Source organism: Plasmodium berghei (assembly GCF_900002375.2).
Source record: "Plasmodium berghei ANKA genome assembly, chromosome: 12".
In the NCBI taxonomy this organism is placed as follows: domain Eukaryota; phylum Apicomplexa; class Aconoidasida; order Haemosporida; family Plasmodiidae; genus Plasmodium; species Plasmodium berghei.
Window position 1 is genome coordinate 1,384,923 of NC_036170.2, and position 18,502 is coordinate 1,403,424.

An 18,502-nucleotide genomic window follows, 5' to 3' on the forward strand; every position below is an offset into this window, starting at 1 on the left:
TGCCACAAAATGCATAAACATGTGCTTATTTACTTGGGCAATTTTATGATCATATATTATTGCGTTTTAGTTTCCATCATAATTTTCGGGAATATCAATGTATACTTTCCACTTTTTCATAATCCATGAAATTAAAAGGAGGCAATAAAAAACGAATGTTTTCGTACGTGTATGTATGTATGTATGTATGTATATTTGCACAATGAGAACTAGCTTAATGGCGCTGTTCAGTATACTAACTGTGAAAAGCAGTATGAAATAGTTATTAGGCGAAAATGTTTTTAAAAAAATTAAGGTATTTTTATTTTTAAGCTAATAAAAATAATAGCTCACTTATTTGTCATTTTTTTTTTTTTTTCTATAACATAATGCTTGAGAGAATGTGCATTAGTTACACTGTTATTAACGATTTATTTTATTTTTTAAAAATTAGGTATTTGTTTAAAAAAAAAAAATCTTTATTTTTTAATTATAATTTTTGTCGTTAAATTTTTATTTTATATTATTTTAATTTTGTAAAAAGAATGTGTATTTGAAGGCATATGATATAAATTATTAATCCGAATTTTGGAGATATGCTAACTGAAAAAATATATATTTCAATGGTTAAATAATATTTTTTTTTTTATTACTATTCTTTGTTTTGATCTAACAACATGACAGTTTTTTGTTGGTGAATTTCATTCGGTTTTTGTTTGTTTTGTTACAAAAATGAATATTTTATTTAATTCAAAAATAATATTAAAAAACAATATAGGAGGGAAATCCAATGTGTGTCGAAATCATTGTGCTTTTATAAAATCTCAACATATAAATTTTTCGATATCAAATGAAAAGGATAATATTAAAAAAAACGTAGCCAAAAATACAAATACGGGGTTTATTGAGTTATATCATAAATTGCTGGAAACGAAAAAAATAGAAAAGGATCCTTTCCAATATAAGTTTATATTAATATTACAAGTACTTTTAAAAAAAATAAAATAATTTAAATATTGATATTTTGAGCATATATATTTACATGAGTGTGTCTATGTTATATATTCGCAGTTCTAAATTTCACATAACTATGTGTGAACAGTTAATATGTGCGTGCATTTGATCCTTACACAGGCCTTCGAAAACAACATAAATAATTACTACCATAATGTTGAGAAAAAAGTGGAAAATGACAAAACATCTAAAAAAAGTTTTTTTAGCTCATTTTTTAAAAGTGAAAAAAAAAGAGAGAGAGGAATCAAAGGAAAAGATATGGAAGAAGTTGAAGAAAGCGAAGAAGAACTTGGGAAATTAGAAAATGATGATAATTTTTTCATATTTGATGATAAAATAAAAATAGAAAAAGAAGAAAATAAACTAAGATATGAATGTATAAACAACGAAAATTCTTATAATAATAATATTAATGGTTGTATAAATATAGAAAAAGAAAATGGAATAAAATATGTAAGGGGTATATATGTTTATGGAAGTGTTGGTAGAGGTAAAACATATTTTTTAAATTTAGTTTTTGATAGAATTAAAATAGGGAAATTAAAAATACATTATCACAATTTTATGCAAAAAATTCATAAAGATTTTCATGAAGAAAAATTAAATAATTCAGAAGAACCTATAAAAAATATATCAATAAAAATGAGTAAAAAATATAAATTAATATTTATTGACGAATTTCAAATAGTACATATATCAGATGCGATGCTTATTAAATCATTATTTAAGCATTTATTTTATCAAGGTACTATTTTAATATGCTCATCAAATAGAAACCCTTTGCATCTTTATCATAATGGATTAAATAGGGAAAGATTTATTCCTTTTATAAAATTATTATTTAAGTTTAATTATATATATGAAATTGATAACTATCATGATTTTCGTTTAAGAAATATTAATCCAGATAATAATATTTATAATATTCCGTCTAAAAAAATTGAAGAAATAAAAAAATTATGTGTTAATATATATATGAGCACATATAAAAAAAATATAGACTATGTTAAAAATGTAGAAAAAATTAATCATAAAATTTTTGTATCAAATTATAAAAAATATATCGTTCCATATAATATAAATAATTATGCTATATTTTCTTTTAAAGATTTATGTTGCCAAAATTCAAGTATAGACGAATTTAATGCTATATCAAAACAAAACAACACTATATTTATTTATGATATTGAAAAAATGAATGAAGAAATTAATGGAAATGAAATGAGACGTTTTATTCTTTTAATAGACATTTTGTATGAAAAAAATACAAGAGTTTTCTTTTTTAGCGATATACCTATTTTTCAAATTTTTCAAACAAATTCAATTATTTCAGATTTTCAAAATCTGATAGAAAAAATGAAACAAAGGTTTGACAATTTTAATCATTTTAAAAACCATTTTGATAAACAATTAAAGTCGAGTACTTTCAATCGACTCATTTTTAGTAACATTGTTCATTCTTTTGGAATACCTCAAGAGTAAACTTATATAAAAATGACTTATACATTATATTTATATGCACACATAAATTAATATAAAAAAAAAATAGTCATATATCTCATTTTTTATATTTCGAATAGTATCTAAATATACCGTTAAGACTTCTCATTTCATATTATTTGGTCTTTATTTATTACCACTTTATAATATAAATTTTTTTTTTTTTTTCAGAATTTGTAACAAGCTTTTTGATGCAATCAATTATAATATTAATAAGGAATATATACCTATAGAATACCTAAGGTAAGAAAAAAAAATAAAAATTAAATTATTTAAAAAATTAAATTATGCTTATATACAAATTTGTATTTTTTTTTTTTAGAAATATTTTATGTTTTCACATTATAAATTATGAATATAATATAAAAGGAAGTTTGAATTATTTCGAAGGTTCCAATGTCGAGTTGAAGCCGATTCCATATCTATTGTTTGAGTGATAAAATATGGGAAATAAAACCATAAAATATGATTGTTATTGTCATTACTATTTTTGATAAAAATATTCACAAATTCTACATAATATATTTTATAAATATATACACACAGTATATTGTTGCAACTTTTTATTTTTTTATAGCGAAAATGATATAGATACATCCCAAGAAAATGCATTTGCTTCTATGAGAACTTTGTCTAGGTATTTGATCTAAATACATGTACATAATTTACATAAAAATATGCACAATTATATTTTAGAGAAATAAAATATGAATTTATTAAATAATGTATAAAAAAACGTATAATAAAATAAATAATTTGTATATATGCATAGTATAGATTCGATTATTATATATATTTTTCTTTAGAATAAAGCATATGTGTACAATAGAATATCTGGAAAAACACAAAAAACTATATGAAAATGATATATAAAAAATGTTTAAGATTTTAAATACGAGAAATATTAATTTTTTATATTATATTTTATTTTTTTTGTCGCTAAAAAAAAAGAGCCCTATTTCCTATCACTGATATGAATATCTTGTATTTTTATTTGACTATAAATTACGATTTTTTTTTATTATATAAATAATTTTTTTTCTTTTATTTAACTATATAATAATTCTTTGTTTTAATTTCAACATATTACTTTAAAAATATATTTTATATATAAACATAAAGCTTTGTGTAATCATGTAAAAGCGAGATAATTATAACCTTAAGGTATATATAAGTTTTTTAAAATATATAGCTTGTCTATTTGAAAATTTTTTAATAATTCAATTTTTTATATCGTTATAATGTATATTTTTATAATATTTATAAATCATTACAATTTTTGGCGATTTTCTTGTAAGTAGTTTATTTCATATATTGAGAGTAAAGAACCGAAATGATAAAACTAGAAAAAATAAAAATAAGGAATAACATTATTTTATAATTTTTTATTTATATAACTTTCGATTTTTATAATTTTTTGTATAATGAGCATGCGCATATTATATTTAGTAAAAAGAGAGAAAAAAATATATAAAAACAAATAAGACTATGTACAATAATAAAGAATACAATTATATTACAAAAATTTAACTATAAAAAAACATAAGCTTTGAAACAATCAAATTATATAACTAATATTATATAATAATAAAAATAAATTATAACTCCTTTATCCATTTTTTGTTATAATGATAATTAGGATCTCCTTTTTTTTCCCAGAAAAATGCAAAAATATTTATTAAAAAATTACAATAATAAAAAAATATAGACAAAATAGAATAAAAAAATATATTGTTAAGGATTTAAATTATAAAGGAAACAAAGACATTATGCGTCATAATAAAAATAAAGATAATTCTAAAGATTTTGGAAAAAAAATAAAAAATAAAAGAAGTTTGTCTTTACTTATTCCGAATTATGAAAATAATATTATAAATAATATAAAGTTAGCTGATAAAATTTATAAACTAACAATTGCAAGCAAAACAGATGAATCGGATAATAATATTGAAGAATATAGACAAAAAAAAAATGAAAAAAAAAAAAAAAATGTCCCAAAAAATAAAACCAAAAATTTATATAGAAAAAGTATAAGTTGTGATAATTATGATACTTCAGACACAAATAATAATATTAATGAAATTAAAACGAACTATAAAAATCAAAATATAAAAATTATTTATGGTGATAATGATTATACAAATAATGTAATTCTTAATCAATGTAAAAATAAAACAGCTAAGTTCAGAAAACAAAATAAAGGCAAAACGCCACATAAATCAAGTTCAAAACGAATTGTAAAAAAGGGAAAAGAAAAGGAATATGATGAAAATGATGAAACTGATGAAAATGATGAAACTGATGAAAATGATGAAACTGATGAAAATGAAGAAGAAAATGAAGAATATGAAACGGAAAGACATGATAATACTAAGGGTAGAAACAGAGAGGATAAAAAATATAGCAGAATGAAAAAAAAAGGTGAAATAAAAAAAAATATAAAAAGTAAAAAAAATAAGATGAAATGTATAACCAGAATTAAATCTAGAACCCTAAGTGATAGTTACTTTGATGAAAAAAGAAAAAAAAATATTCGAAAAATAAAAAGAGGGAAGTGTATAAATAAACATTTAGAGAAAGGACGAGAAGAATACGTAAAAGAATTCAGTGAACCAATAAACAGAAAAAGTGAAAATTATATAAATTATGAAAATGAACATTATTCAAATAAAATTAACGAAAGAAAACGAAAAGATGATACAATAAATATATTTGAAGAAGATTCAAAAAAATATAATAATAAATTTATCGACTATAAGAGAGATCATTCTTTATATAAAAATTATAATATTATAAAAAAAGAAATAGACATAAATTTTTTATTAAATATGAAAGATATTATTTTAAAAATTCATTTAAATATTCAAAATATTAAAGAAACTATAAAAAATAAAAATGAATATGTTAAAAATTTAATAGACACATCATATAATAATATTATCGAAAATATGAAAAGAAATGAAATAAAAAAAGATAATTTCTACAAACAAATTTTTTATGATTTATTTACTTTGTTAAATGAATTTATATTCGTTGATGATTATACTAAGCAATTTTTTTTTAGTATAGAATCTGAGGTTAGGCGACGATGTTTAAATAATATTAAAAATGAATTTTTTAAATTTATAAATAAATATCTTAAATCTGGAGAAAACAAAATGAATTACAATTCGAAATGGATAAATACAGGTTCTGTTCATGATCAACATATTTTTAATCAAAATAATAATACACAGATTCAAGATTCTGACAATAAACGAAATGCTTTATATTCTTCTTTATCTATTTATGGGTCCAATAATAATAAACAACAGCTAGCTAAAGATAATACAGGAAATATAATCAGATTGAATAATAGCAATTTTATGACAAGCAATTGTAATAGTATGGGAATAATGGGAGGAAGAAATGATAATAACTATTTTCTTTACAACCAAGTTTGCAAAAATGAAGAAGATAATTTTGTTAAAATAGATAAAACAAGAGATGACTTGATTTTGAAGATTCGAAACTCAAATCTGCATTCCTTTCAAACTGAGCAAGAATATGCAAATGTTGAATATTTAAAAAAACTTTTAAAAAGTGAAAAAGAAAAAAATTTTAAGTTAGAACTAGAATATGACGAATTGAAACAAAAATATTCAATGCTTAAAAAAAAAAAAAAAGAAACTGAGGAAGAAGAAGAAGAAGAAGAAGGCAGTGAAATGTTTAAAGATATTGGTGCCTCAAATAATTATTCACAGAATATAGATAAACAAATTTATAAAAGCAAATCATTTATTAAATTGGAAGAAAAGAAACTTGAAAAGTCATCTAAAAATATTTCTGAAGAAAATATTAAATTGCTAAAAAAAAAGGAAATAAATGATCAAAATAAAAAGGATATAGAAAATGACATGGTCCAGATTAAAATGAAAAAAAAAGAAATCGAAACCGAAAATGAAGAAATAAACAAAGCACAGAAAGAAATTGAATTCAAAAATGAAGAAATAGACAAAGCACAGAAAGAAATTGAATTCAAAAATGAAGAAATAGACAAAGCACAGAAAGAAATTGAATTCAAAAATGAAGAAATAGACAAAGCACAGAAAGAAATTGAATTCAAAAATGAAGAAATAGACAAAGCACAGAAAGAAATTGAATTCAAAAATGAAGAAATAGACAAAGCACAGAAAGAAATTGAATTCAAAAATGAAGAAATAGACAAAGCACAGAAAGAAATTGAATTCAAAAATGAAGAAATAGACAAAGCACAGAAAGAAATTGAATTCAAAAATGAAGAAATAGACAAAGCACAGAAAGAAATTGAATTCAAAAATGAAGAAATAGACAAAGCACAGAAAGAAATCGAGATTGAAAATGATATGATACAGAAAAAGAAACAAGATGTAATAGATGCAAATAATATGATTGAAGAAAAGGAAAAGCAGATGAAAGAATTAGATATTTTATTAAGTGAAAAAAAGGGAAATTTGGAAAATCTCGAAAATGAAACAAATAAAAAAGTGGATGGAATAAAGGAAGTAAAAAAGGAATTGAGTGAAAAAAAAGGAGAATTGGATGATGTAAAAAATATGTTAAGCGAAAAAATAAAGGAATTTGAAGCAATAGATGAAAGACAAAAATTGAAAAATATGGATAACGAAAATGAAAAAAATATAATTGAAAATATAAATATATATAAGAAAAATACCAATTTAAAGTCATATGGAATTGAAAAGAATGAATCTAAATTATTGAAAAGGGAAACGGAATTAAAAAATGAAGATCATATTTATCATGACAATGAAAATTGTTTTGATAAAAATGAACAAATGAAAATGAATAGCATATATATAGAAGAAATAAAAAGGGAAAGTTTTAATATATATAATAGTGATATACCCAATATTAAATGTGAAGATGATATTATGATATTAAAAGAAAAAATATTAGAAAAAGATATATTAATATCTAAAAGAGAAGAATCTTTTATTGAGCAAAAAAATAAATTTTTAAAAGAAGTTAATGAATTAAATATATTAAAAGGTAATATATTCAAACAAATAGAAATAATAAAAAAGCAAAAAGACGAACTTAATAAAAAAGAAGAAGAATTGAATCAAAGGGAAATATATATAATACAATTAAGAGAAAAAAATAATTCATTAATTAATACAGAAATAAATCAAACAAATATAAGCATGGTAACAAGTTTAAATAAAGCCGGTTCTCAATTGGATATACACGATATTGGAAATGTGGAAATAAATCAGTTATATTCCAATTCTGCAAACTTAAGAATAAATAATTTTGAAAATAGAAACTGCATTATTAACACTCATAATCATAGTGATAATATCATTATAAGTCAACCCCCCAACAAGAATACAAATGAAACTTTTATGCAAACATCTCAAATACCAAAAACTAGTTATATGCCAAATTATAATTACCCAAAAGATAAACCAATTGATAATATAGAAGAAATTACTGAAATGTTAAATAGTAGTTTAAAAGAAATCGAAAAATATAAACATTTGTTAAAAGATAGAGAGTTAACTATTAGCTCATTAAAAGCTGAAGTGGAAAAAAATATGTCCAAAAATTATTTATATAAATCAGATACTTCAATAATAAGCCAATCAATACAGGACAATTCCCCTAAAGCATTGGACAGTAAAAATATTTTTTCTGAAGTTTCTCATAATTCAAAACTAGATGAATCACAAAATTCTCTGCAAAGTGGAAAGCAGAAGCAAGGGATTCACTTTTTGACAAATTCGAATAAAATTGATGAGGTATTTTTTTCATACAAAGAGAAATACAAAGGATATGGTTGCATATATATATATATATATATATATATATATATTGCATACTGAAAGCATTATTCAAATTATGCACATGTATAAGTATTTAGATATATGGATTTTTGTGTTTATTTCGTATATTTCCTTATTTATTATTTATCTCTAAACGTGCAGAAAAGCTTTGTGGATATAACAGAACTAAATGAGCAAGTTAATGCCAAAAATTTGATAATTAAAGAATTGATATCTGTATACAAAGAAATAAGCAACATAAAGGAAGAATACAGCAAAACCGTTCTTAAAAAAAACGAATTTATTGATGGATTATTTCTTAAATTGTAAGAAAATGAAACAGATAGGCATAGAGAAAAAAAATTAAAATAATAAATAGAAAAAATTTATTATCATGCATATGTACATAAAACATATATATATGTATATTTTATTTCATAGTTTCAATGATTTACAAACAAATTATAAACTGAAAGAAAATTATTATCAAAAAGAGGCAAACAAAAGAAATGCTATTATACGTGAAAAGGATAACCAAATAAATGAACTTAAGTAAATGAACATTTCATTTTTATTTAATTTAGTGGATTATATAAAATTATATATATTTATTTTTTTTATATTTATGATTTACTCAAATAACATATTCAGTTTGTTCTATATCCATCCCCTTTTCACTATTCACAATGCTTAAATGTCTTGTTTCTCTATTCAATTATTTATTTAATTTGAATTTAATTTGTTAAAAGACAGTATATGTGCATGCTGGAAATATGTACACTATTTTGTTACTTTTTATATTTGTTTACATTTGTTTATATATATATTTTTTAAAAGGAGCGCATTGGAAGATAAAAAGATAAAAGAAATATCGTATAAAAAATTGCTTTTAAAAATGAACCAAATAAATGACTCCTATAAGTTAAAAAATAAAAGAAGCCTTTCCACTGTAGAACTGCTAAAGCAAAATATAAAAATTTTAAATCAAGATGCCTTAAAAAAAATGAAATGGTAAGCAATTAAAAAAAATGCGCACATATTTAATTATTCATAGAAATGAATATATAAATAATTATAATAAAGTTTAGGTTTATTTATCAATATTAATATATTTTGTGTTATTATGTATTATTTATCATTTTCCTTTTTTTTGTAAAGACTAATAAATTTAAAGCTGAGCAATGATTATTTCATACATAATTCGGGGATTAAAAAAATTGCAAGGAATAAATGCAAGTAAAAAAAAAAAAAATAATTAAATATAAAAAAGAATAAAAATAAATGAAATAAATGGGAAAAATTGGAGAAGTTAAATGTAAAAACATGTGATTTTTTAAGCTATATATAAATATAATTATTAATTTATTTTGATGCTCAGGAGTTATATATATAATTGTAATTATTATTTTCCCTTGGAAAAGTTAAAAAAATAAAGATGATTTTTTTTTCGTAATTGTTATTAACTCATATAGGACACATATTTGTTTAAAATCCGCTTACATTATTTTGTATTTTATGTTTTTATAATCTTATATACATTTATTTTCTCTTTTTTGACATATACATATGTATATATCAATGTGTATATATGCGTGTATGCCTGTTTGTATTTATACTAAGGGATTGTATTTTTGAAAACGCTATCATTGATTTATAATAAAATAAAAACCTTCTTTATACTAAAGAAGCTCTTTATTTTTGATGTTTTTATTTTTCATATAAACCAATGGGTAAACGTCGCAATAAATTAAAAAAAAATGTTCATAATAATGTTGATAATAAACAATTAAATAACAAGCCTTCATTAAAAGTATTATTAAAAAAAAAATAGGAAATATATATTCTGTATTGTGATATAGACATTAATTATATTACTAGTTATTCTATATAAAATGGCTTTTTGTGTTTTCTTTACAATATATTTTTTATTTTAAAATATTTTGGCTAGTTTTATATTAAGCCAATAATGTTGCTATAAAAAAATAAATTCGCAATTATACATAATTTTCATTAACATGTTTCCTCTTTTGTATTATAGTGGCGTTTAATTAATAAAGAGGCTAATTTTTTTGACAAAGTTTTTGAAGAAAACCTAATAAATGTATGTAAATAAAAATATATATGCACTATAATTAATCAAGTGTGTTATAAATTAATACATGATAATTCATACCCCTTATATCTTAAATGTAAAATATTCACCACCATTTATTTTCACTCTTTATTTTTTGAACAGTTTCAAAAAATGACTTTGAGCAATGATGACAATTCGTTACTAAAAGAAGATACAATAGAAGAAAAAATTACACGAACTTTTAAAAAGATAAAAAAAAAACGAAGAAAAAAAAAGGTAAGAAAATGGCCACAATATATACATTTCAGATAATGCTAAATATATTATTCTAGTTATTATATTTCACCTTATGGCAGCTTTATTTTTATGCAAATTTATTTGGAATATGTACATATAATTACATGGCTAGCTTGAACTATTTTCATTAAATATTAATTTTATCCAATGTTATGCACACAAAAATGTGTATATATATGGATATATAATTTTTAATATTTTCAAATAAAAAAATATTTATTTTATTGTATTTGTAAAGAATATCACATTTAAAAAGATAAATATATGCTTGCCCATTTAAGTAACCACATGTATTGATTTTTTTTTTATTTTAGACAAAAACTCAAATGAGAAAGAGGACATTTCAGAAACAGAAAAAAAAAAAATTTAAACGATAGATAAAACATCAATAATCAATGTATATACATACATATAATATATTTTTGTTTATATACATGTGTATATATACATATGTATAATTATTTTTATTATTCTTTCTGTATATGTTGCGTTTCTTGCTGGCTTATTCATAATTATTATTTTTTATATATTTTTTATACTGTCATTTGAGAACAAAATAAATTATTATTAAATTAAAATGATTTATTTTTTTCAAAATGTTTTCACGGGATATCGATATTTCTACTTCGAAAACATTTAATAAATATAATATACACAAAAAAATGGAAAATTGTTTCAAAAAACAGTAAAACAATAAGTTTTACATGAATTCGCACTAGCGTATGTTAAATGAACAAATGAGCACAAATAAAATTGAAGATGCAATTAAAAATAAAGAGAAAATTGCATATGGAAATTAAAATGAATATATATGAATAAATATTTATTTAGTTCTTTAAAACGTCGATCAATATATTTGTTAAAACAAAATTCGAGCCTTTATGCCAAGTTTATCAAACAAATTTAATAAAATATTCAAATTATCTTTTCCGTTAGAATGTCTTATACATAATTTTGCATTACTTTTTCGTTTATTTGAAAAAATATCAAATTCAGGTTCATAATTAACTATATAGGACCCACTTTGTTTGATAGCTGTCTTTATTTGATCATCAGTTATAGAATCTTTTATATTTTGTAAATGCAAATATGTAACTTGTACATTCCCATAATTATTATTATTATAATTATCAGTATCATCATTATTTTTTGGATTTATAAAAGATTGTAAGTTCATTTGAAATGACGCTTTTGAACCTTTGCCTATAGCTTCTTGAAGTTTTTTTCGACAATCATATCCATCATTATGAAAATATGATTTTCTATGGAAATTAGTTTTGCCAGAGTATTTAAGATAATCTGAATTGGGGCTCGATTCTCCTGAATATCTTTTACTATTTATTGGACAATACATCCAATTCGAATTCATTGTAGTTGGCATTATTTTTTCACATGGAATAGTTTGATTTATATTTGGTGTTGTTCTACCAAATAAATCACTATAAAGCGGATATTTTTTTCTATTTTCATCTTTTTCTGTATGTTTCTCATCATTTGGTTTGTTTTCATTATATATGTGGGGTAATATTGTATTTGTACTTCTATAATTGCCATTTCTTGTCTGATTTTTATTATCATCATAATCAAATATATGACTTGAATGCATATTATTTCTTCGTTCTTCGATTGATATATTTGCATTATTTTTGTTATAATTATTTATATAATTAAAATTAGCTGGATATAACTTTTCTAATTTTGCTTCATTTTTACTATACTCTTTTGACAATTTAAATGGGTATACATCAGGTAATGGGTCTATGCTTTTGTTCGAAATTTTATTCATATCAAGTTTTATTTTGTTTGCTTCTAAAACAGTTATATTATCATTTCCAGATAAACTATTATAATGTATTTCCTTTGCTGTCAAACTTTTATACTTAGGAATAAATTCACTAGTTTTATTTTTATGTTTGGGTATACTATTATTTTCGTCACCACTTTTGCATTCAATGCAATCAAATATTTTTGTATGCCCCATTGATTTTTCTCTATTCATACATAAACTTTTGTATATATAATTTTTTTTTAAATAATCATTATTTAAATTATTTACACGTTTATCATCACGAAGGTTGTACATTTCAGATACATTACTTGGTCTTTTTTCCCCATCAGATGTTACACTTGTTTCATTTTTTTCTTCTATATATATTTTATTATTATTCAGCTTATAATTATTTAGATTATTTTTATGATCATTTTTGTTTGTGCTATTTTTTGGGGAGTTATAAGAATAATTAGTGCCATGGTATGAATCTGCAGAAAGTACTACATTGTTGTCATATCCATAATTCTTATCATTATTATTGTCATTATTATTATTATTATTATGATCTAAATAATTTTTTTCCTTTTGATATAAAGTCACGTTTTCTGAATTGCTATTGTTTGCACTAGTGATATTATAATGTGGGTATTTATAAACATCATTACTAATATTACAACTATTTTTATTTTCACAATTTGAATGTCCTGAAAATATATTATTACTAGTTTCATTAACCATTCGATTTTTGTTATTATCATAAACTGGGTAGTTATTTGGAACTACATTATAGTCACTGAAAAAACTCTTTTTTTTATTATATTTCGTTTTTTCTTTATATGAATCATCACTATTATGAGAACTTATTACTATATTGTAATTAGATTTTTGTGTGCATGATTCATCAGTACTATTCTTATTGGATATTGATCCATTTGTTGAATTATCTGAGATGAATGTTTTTGACGAATATCTATCATTTTTTATATTTATGCTACTATTATCATATATTAGGTTATTTATATCATTAACATGCCCTATAGTATTAGGTAAATTATCATCTTTATATCTTTTTTCTATAGTTTCTTTATTATTATTATTGTTCAAGTTGTAATATGGCACATCAGCGGAGGTAGATGATTTATTACCATTTTGATTTAACATGTTAAAATTGAGGGATTATTGATTGATTTATTTATTTATTTAAGTGTCTAGTGTGTATGTTAATATTTATGTATATTTGTTTATTTTTTCCCTTGTTTTATTTGTATGTAATGATGTTTCTAATTTCGAAAAAAATAAAAGCTATTCAAAAAGCGGTGTACACATATAATATATTATATACAGAATTTTAATCCTTAATATTTTTTATGTTATATATTTTGACAATATAAAAATATTTTTTTATTTTTTATTTTGGCATTGCTCATTCTTCCAATTGCCCCCAATTAAACCCTGTTTGTTACAAAAGGTTATTTTCAGTGAAAAATTGGAGAATTTGTTTAATTACTATTTATTTGGTGTGTTTGCATTATATATTTATTATTTTATAATTTATTGTTTAATGTTTTTTATTATTTGTTTAGTTTATTATCCTTTCTATTTCCTCGTTATTTATTTATTTATTTATTTATTTATTTATTTATTTATTTATTTATTTATTTATTTATTTATTTATTTATTTATTTATTTATTTATTTATTATTATTTTTATTATTACAAAGGTATTGTAAATTCAAAAGAATTAATATAACAACTTTCGCACTCTGAAAAAAGTGTATTATATAACATAAATATTGTAGAAAATTACATTTTTTTTGATATCTGCAAAATTTTCCTGGTATAAATTTATAGACGTTGATGTGTTGAACAATATATTATAAATATAAAAAAAAATTATTAAAGTTGTATATATAAAAAAAAATATATATAATTTTTATTTTAAATTGTTCGATTAAAAATTATTCTTTTTAAATGTTAAACTAACACATACAATTTATTAATGCCTTTTTCAATTCCCTACGATTTTATACCCATTATATATGTGTAGTAACACAATCACACACACATATATATAATATGCACTTTCTAGAAATAAAACATTTCCTCTTGTAGAAATTAATATAATACCAAAAGGAAATAATAAAAGCCAAAAAAGGAAGAGTTTTTTATAATTTAAATTAATATTATCTTATACAATTATCTTTGAAAGCTAAAAAAAAATATAAATTATCATGGAAAATTGCATAAAAAAATTAATAAAATAAAGAAAACGGGATAACGAAAAATTATAGAACAAGATGATTTTCCATAAAAAATATAAAGACAAATTATATTTTTATTAGTTGTTGTATATTATAGTACCCAAATATATTTGTAATAATCAATCTCTTATATATTGCCCTTAACATGTAGCAGTATAAAAGCAAAATTTAAAGAGTATATAAAAATATCCATTATTCTTTAATTTATTTACGTAAATAATTTTTTATTTATTCGTTGGTAATTTTTTTTTATTATATTTTTATTTATTTATTTATTTATTTATTTATTTATTTATTTATTTATTTATTTATTTATTTATTTATTTATTTATTTATTTATTTATTTATTTATTATTTATTTTCCTTTTAATTTATTAGAATATTTAATGACATTTATTTTTATAAATTTTGCATATTTGTAATGATTGCAGTTTCAAATTTATGTAGCAAATAGGTATAATTTTTAGTTAATTATATAATTGTTATTTTGAATAGCCTATATCATGCGCTAATATATTTTTCTATGTTTTTTTTATCTTTATTTTCTTCATATTTTAAAAAGGAGAATATAATATATAAATATTCGCGAACATACTTAACCCATATACCAAATGAAAGCTTGATTACCCCCTATTTTTAAAACAATGGATAAAAATTTTGTAAATGATGATGACGAACAATTAATAAAAACACTATTACAAAACACTCCAACAGTAATATATTTTATGAAATGCCACGAAAGAAACAAATGACTGTTTATTTAAAAAAATGGAAAAATATATATATATGTATGACTTTGATAATTTAATGTATCCTTTATTATTTATATTTTTTCTACAATATAGTTTGGTGAAGAATTAATTGATTTTTATCTGGCCCATAATGGATGTAAAGTTACTGAAAAATCATGCTTTAGACTAATTTCGCTATTTTTGCATAAATCCATGGAAAATGTAAAGCAAAAAAATATAAATTATAAACACAATAAGTTATCCTTGCCTTTATATTTAAAACTTACAAAACAAAAAAATAAATGGAATAATTTTTGCTAACTCTTTTACAGATAATAAATAACTCAATGAGTATAGATTTCAATGAAATGAAGAATAATAACGATAAAGAAAATAAGCATACCAAAAAAGTAAATTCATAATATATATAATAATATATATTTACAATATTTTATGCTGATATTTCCTAATATATATTTATATATATGTTTTTTTTTTCTTTTTACTCATTATAAAAGGAATTAGACTATGATAAATTAATTAAAGAAATTAAAAAGTTTAATGATAATTCGAATGATGAAAATGCAAAAAATTTGAGCGTCTTTTTAGAATAATCTCAACCACAATCCTTAAAATTGTTTCATTTTATTTTTTTCGTTTTTTTTTTTAATTTCGTTATTTATACAACATGTATAACATTTATATCCTTCTTACCCTTTATTTTTTTAATTTTTTATTGATATAAACCGTATTGGAATTATGCGTTAATACCCTCTTTTCGTTTTCCATGCTATTAATTTATAGTTTTATAATTTTAAAAATTTTAATCATTAAAGCAGTATAGTCTTTCTTTTTATAAATATTTTATATGTTTAAAAAAATTAGGAAATAAGTAAATTTCAAAAAATATATATTACAAACAAAAAAGTATTAATAATTTTGCAAATATATATATGGGCATAATATTGCTATATATATAACACCAAAAAACTTTGCACACATTTAGTATCTCGTTTTCCTTTTCCTTCCAGTGTATTTGCTGTCTCTTTTAACTTCCAAATTCTACAAAAAAAAGATAATGTATTGATAAATTTAATGAAGTAGAAGTAATAAAGCTAAAACTAAATAAGATATACATATACAATGGTGAAAATAATGTATTTAATTATTAATATATTTCCTGTTTGCATACTTTCTTTCTTCTCTGTTCCTTTTTCTTCAATATCCATTCCTTATTTTTCTTAATAATCTTCTTTGTTTTTTTATTATTTCTACAAAATAATTACATAAATGCATGTGCATATTTAGACCATAAGACAATGCATATATAATGTTTAATTCTTATTCAATAATAACGACTAACAATTATATAATATTACATTTATATGCATGTTGTTTATATTTGTTCAATATTTGTTTGTGTTTTACCGTCTTTTTTCCTGGATAATCATGTCCTCTTCTTCATTTTCCATTGGTTCATTCATATTTGGAATAGTAGCTGAACCTGCCCATAAGCACAAATAATACCTACAAAATAAATATAATGGAAAATTGTGTAAATTTTAATATATATAGTATTTTGAATAAATGTGAGAATAAGATACAAACGACAAGTAAAATATGTTTATTTGCGCATTTTTTTAATTTGTTTACTTTTTGGATTTTGCTGAATTTGGAAAATCAACAACAACACCCCCACCAAAACCTGCCTTTATTGCAGAATTTGTTAGGGTCTCAATTTGTTGAGGAGAATCAGGATAAAATTGAAATACCTGCAAATCAATTTATTCAATTAAAAAAATATATGTAAATATATTTATAAAATATCGAAATGTTGATATATTAAAATATGCATTATAAAATAATATATTTTTATTTATGATTATATATTACTGCTCTTGCTCCCCGTTTTAAACAATAATATAGCCATTTGAAAAATGTGTTAAGTCTTAAAGTTGGGCTTTCTGATTTTTTATCCCAATTACATAACCATTGTAAGGCAGATATACTGTAAATTTGAATTAATAAATTATTTTAAAAAATTATATAGTTACTAAAATTCCTTAATATAATAATGATAAAATAAGTATAGAGCATAGTAAAAAATATTTATATCAATTTTAATTAATTTATTGTATTGAATATCTTGAAATTAATGAATGTTAACTATGGCTACCTGACAACTCCATCGAAAATAGAAGGTTGAAACCTCATCACTAATTCGTTATCAAAAAGGGAAGAAACAAATAAATATAATAATATGAATTATGCATGGGGGAATATAGGACTATAACTATATATATCATATTAGTAGTGTATATACAATTTGATGAACTTTATGAGAATATATAATTTCATAAAATAAAATAATGAGTATTAGAAAATATTTTATATGTATATACAAAGTTTATTACTTTTCCCCATGTCTGCTAAAATCATATCTCCTCCTGATGTAGCCTCATTTTGCACTCCGGCCTCTAAATAAACAATTAAAATAGTATAAATGTAATCAATGCTTGTATTTGTTTGAGTATTTAATGTTTTACTTATGAAAATATGCAACTTAATATATTTATCAACATAACATACTTAGCATATGAATACTAATATCTATTCCTATCCAAAAATGATCATATTCATTCAAAGTCATTCCACTTATTCCAGATCCACACCCAACATCAAGCAGTAAACATGGAGTCTAAAAAAATTGATCACAAAAAAATAATTAGATATGAAATTAAATAATTTCCATCTTATATTTAAAATAATTAACTTGAATTAGTATTGAAAAATATAATTGTACTTACCTCTGGTAATAAAAGTAATTCAATTGCTCTTTCAGTCATTTGGGACTGAATGTCTCTTATTCTGGAATTTCGAATATATTTTTTTGCTTCATCTTCGTTATAAAACTATAAAAAAATGGAATTACAACATAAAATAATAGTATTTCTATTTGGTATAGACATATATTATTATACTTTATTAACATAAAAGTAAAATGCTCTATTTTTTGTATTTTTAATATTAGTTACAAATTCTGGGGGAGAACTATACTCAGGCCTAACCAT

General features: G+C 21.2%; 5 protein-coding genes and 1 pseudogene across 5 annotated transcripts, besides 1 other annotated feature; 4 read left to right on the forward strand and 2 right to left on the reverse strand.

Moving 5' to 3' along the window:
- Positions 1-711: 711 nt before the first annotated feature.
- PBANKA_1236400 (AFG1-like ATPase, putative) lies at positions 712-3,366 on the forward strand (the record flags this gene model as incomplete). Its single annotated transcript, XM_034566445.1, has 6 exons — positions 712-963; positions 1,114-2,471; positions 2,665-2,736; positions 2,816-2,926; positions 3,071-3,130; positions 3,300-3,366. The coding sequence occupies 6 exons, from the start codon at positions 712-714 to the stop codon at positions 3,364-3,366; spliced, it is 1,920 nt and encodes a 639-aa protein (XP_034423041.1).
- An 896-nt stretch (positions 3,367-4,262) lies between these two features.
- PBANKA_1236600 lies at positions 4,263-9,730 on the forward strand (annotated as a pseudogene).
- Positions 4,263-9,730: a sequence feature.
- A 293-nt stretch (positions 9,731-10,023) lies between these two features.
- Positions 10,024-11,045, forward strand: PBANKA_1236700 (conserved Plasmodium protein, unknown function; the record flags this gene model as incomplete). The annotated part of the gene is made up of 4 exons (XM_034566446.1): positions 10,024-10,107; positions 10,336-10,398; positions 10,534-10,647; positions 10,983-11,045. The coding sequence occupies 4 exons, from the start codon at positions 10,024-10,026 to the stop codon at positions 11,043-11,045; spliced, it is 324 nt and encodes a 107-aa protein (XP_034423042.1).
- Positions 11,046-11,527: 482 nt separating this feature from the next.
- On the reverse strand, positions 11,528-13,600 carry PBANKA_1236800 (conserved Plasmodium protein, unknown function; the record flags this gene model as incomplete). The annotated part of the gene is made up of 1 exon (XM_034566447.1): positions 11,528-13,600. The coding sequence occupies one exon, from the start codon at positions 13,598-13,600 to the stop codon at positions 11,528-11,530; it is 2,073 nt and encodes a 690-aa protein (XP_034423043.1).
- A 1,744-nt stretch (positions 13,601-15,344) lies between these two features.
- On the forward strand, positions 15,345-16,045 carry PBANKA_1236900 (transcription initiation factor TFIID subunit 10, putative; the record flags this gene model as incomplete). The annotated part of the gene is made up of 4 exons (XM_034566448.1): positions 15,345-15,413; positions 15,546-15,653; positions 15,764-15,841; positions 15,950-16,045. The coding sequence occupies 4 exons, from the start codon at positions 15,345-15,347 to the stop codon at positions 16,043-16,045; spliced, it is 351 nt and encodes a 116-aa protein (XP_034423044.1).
- A 388-nt stretch (positions 16,046-16,433) lies between these two features.
- PBANKA_1237000 (18S rRNA (guanine-N(7))-methyltransferase, putative) lies at positions 16,434-18,502 on the reverse strand (the record flags this gene model as incomplete). Its single annotated transcript, XM_034566449.1, has 10 exons — positions 16,434-16,493; positions 16,624-16,702; positions 16,860-16,958; positions 17,085-17,203; positions 17,325-17,439; positions 17,608-17,647; positions 17,846-17,908; positions 18,021-18,129; positions 18,239-18,343; positions 18,467-18,502. 10 exons carry the CDS (start codon positions 18,500-18,502, stop codon positions 16,434-16,436), a joined length of 825 nt encoding a protein of 274 aa, XP_034423045.1.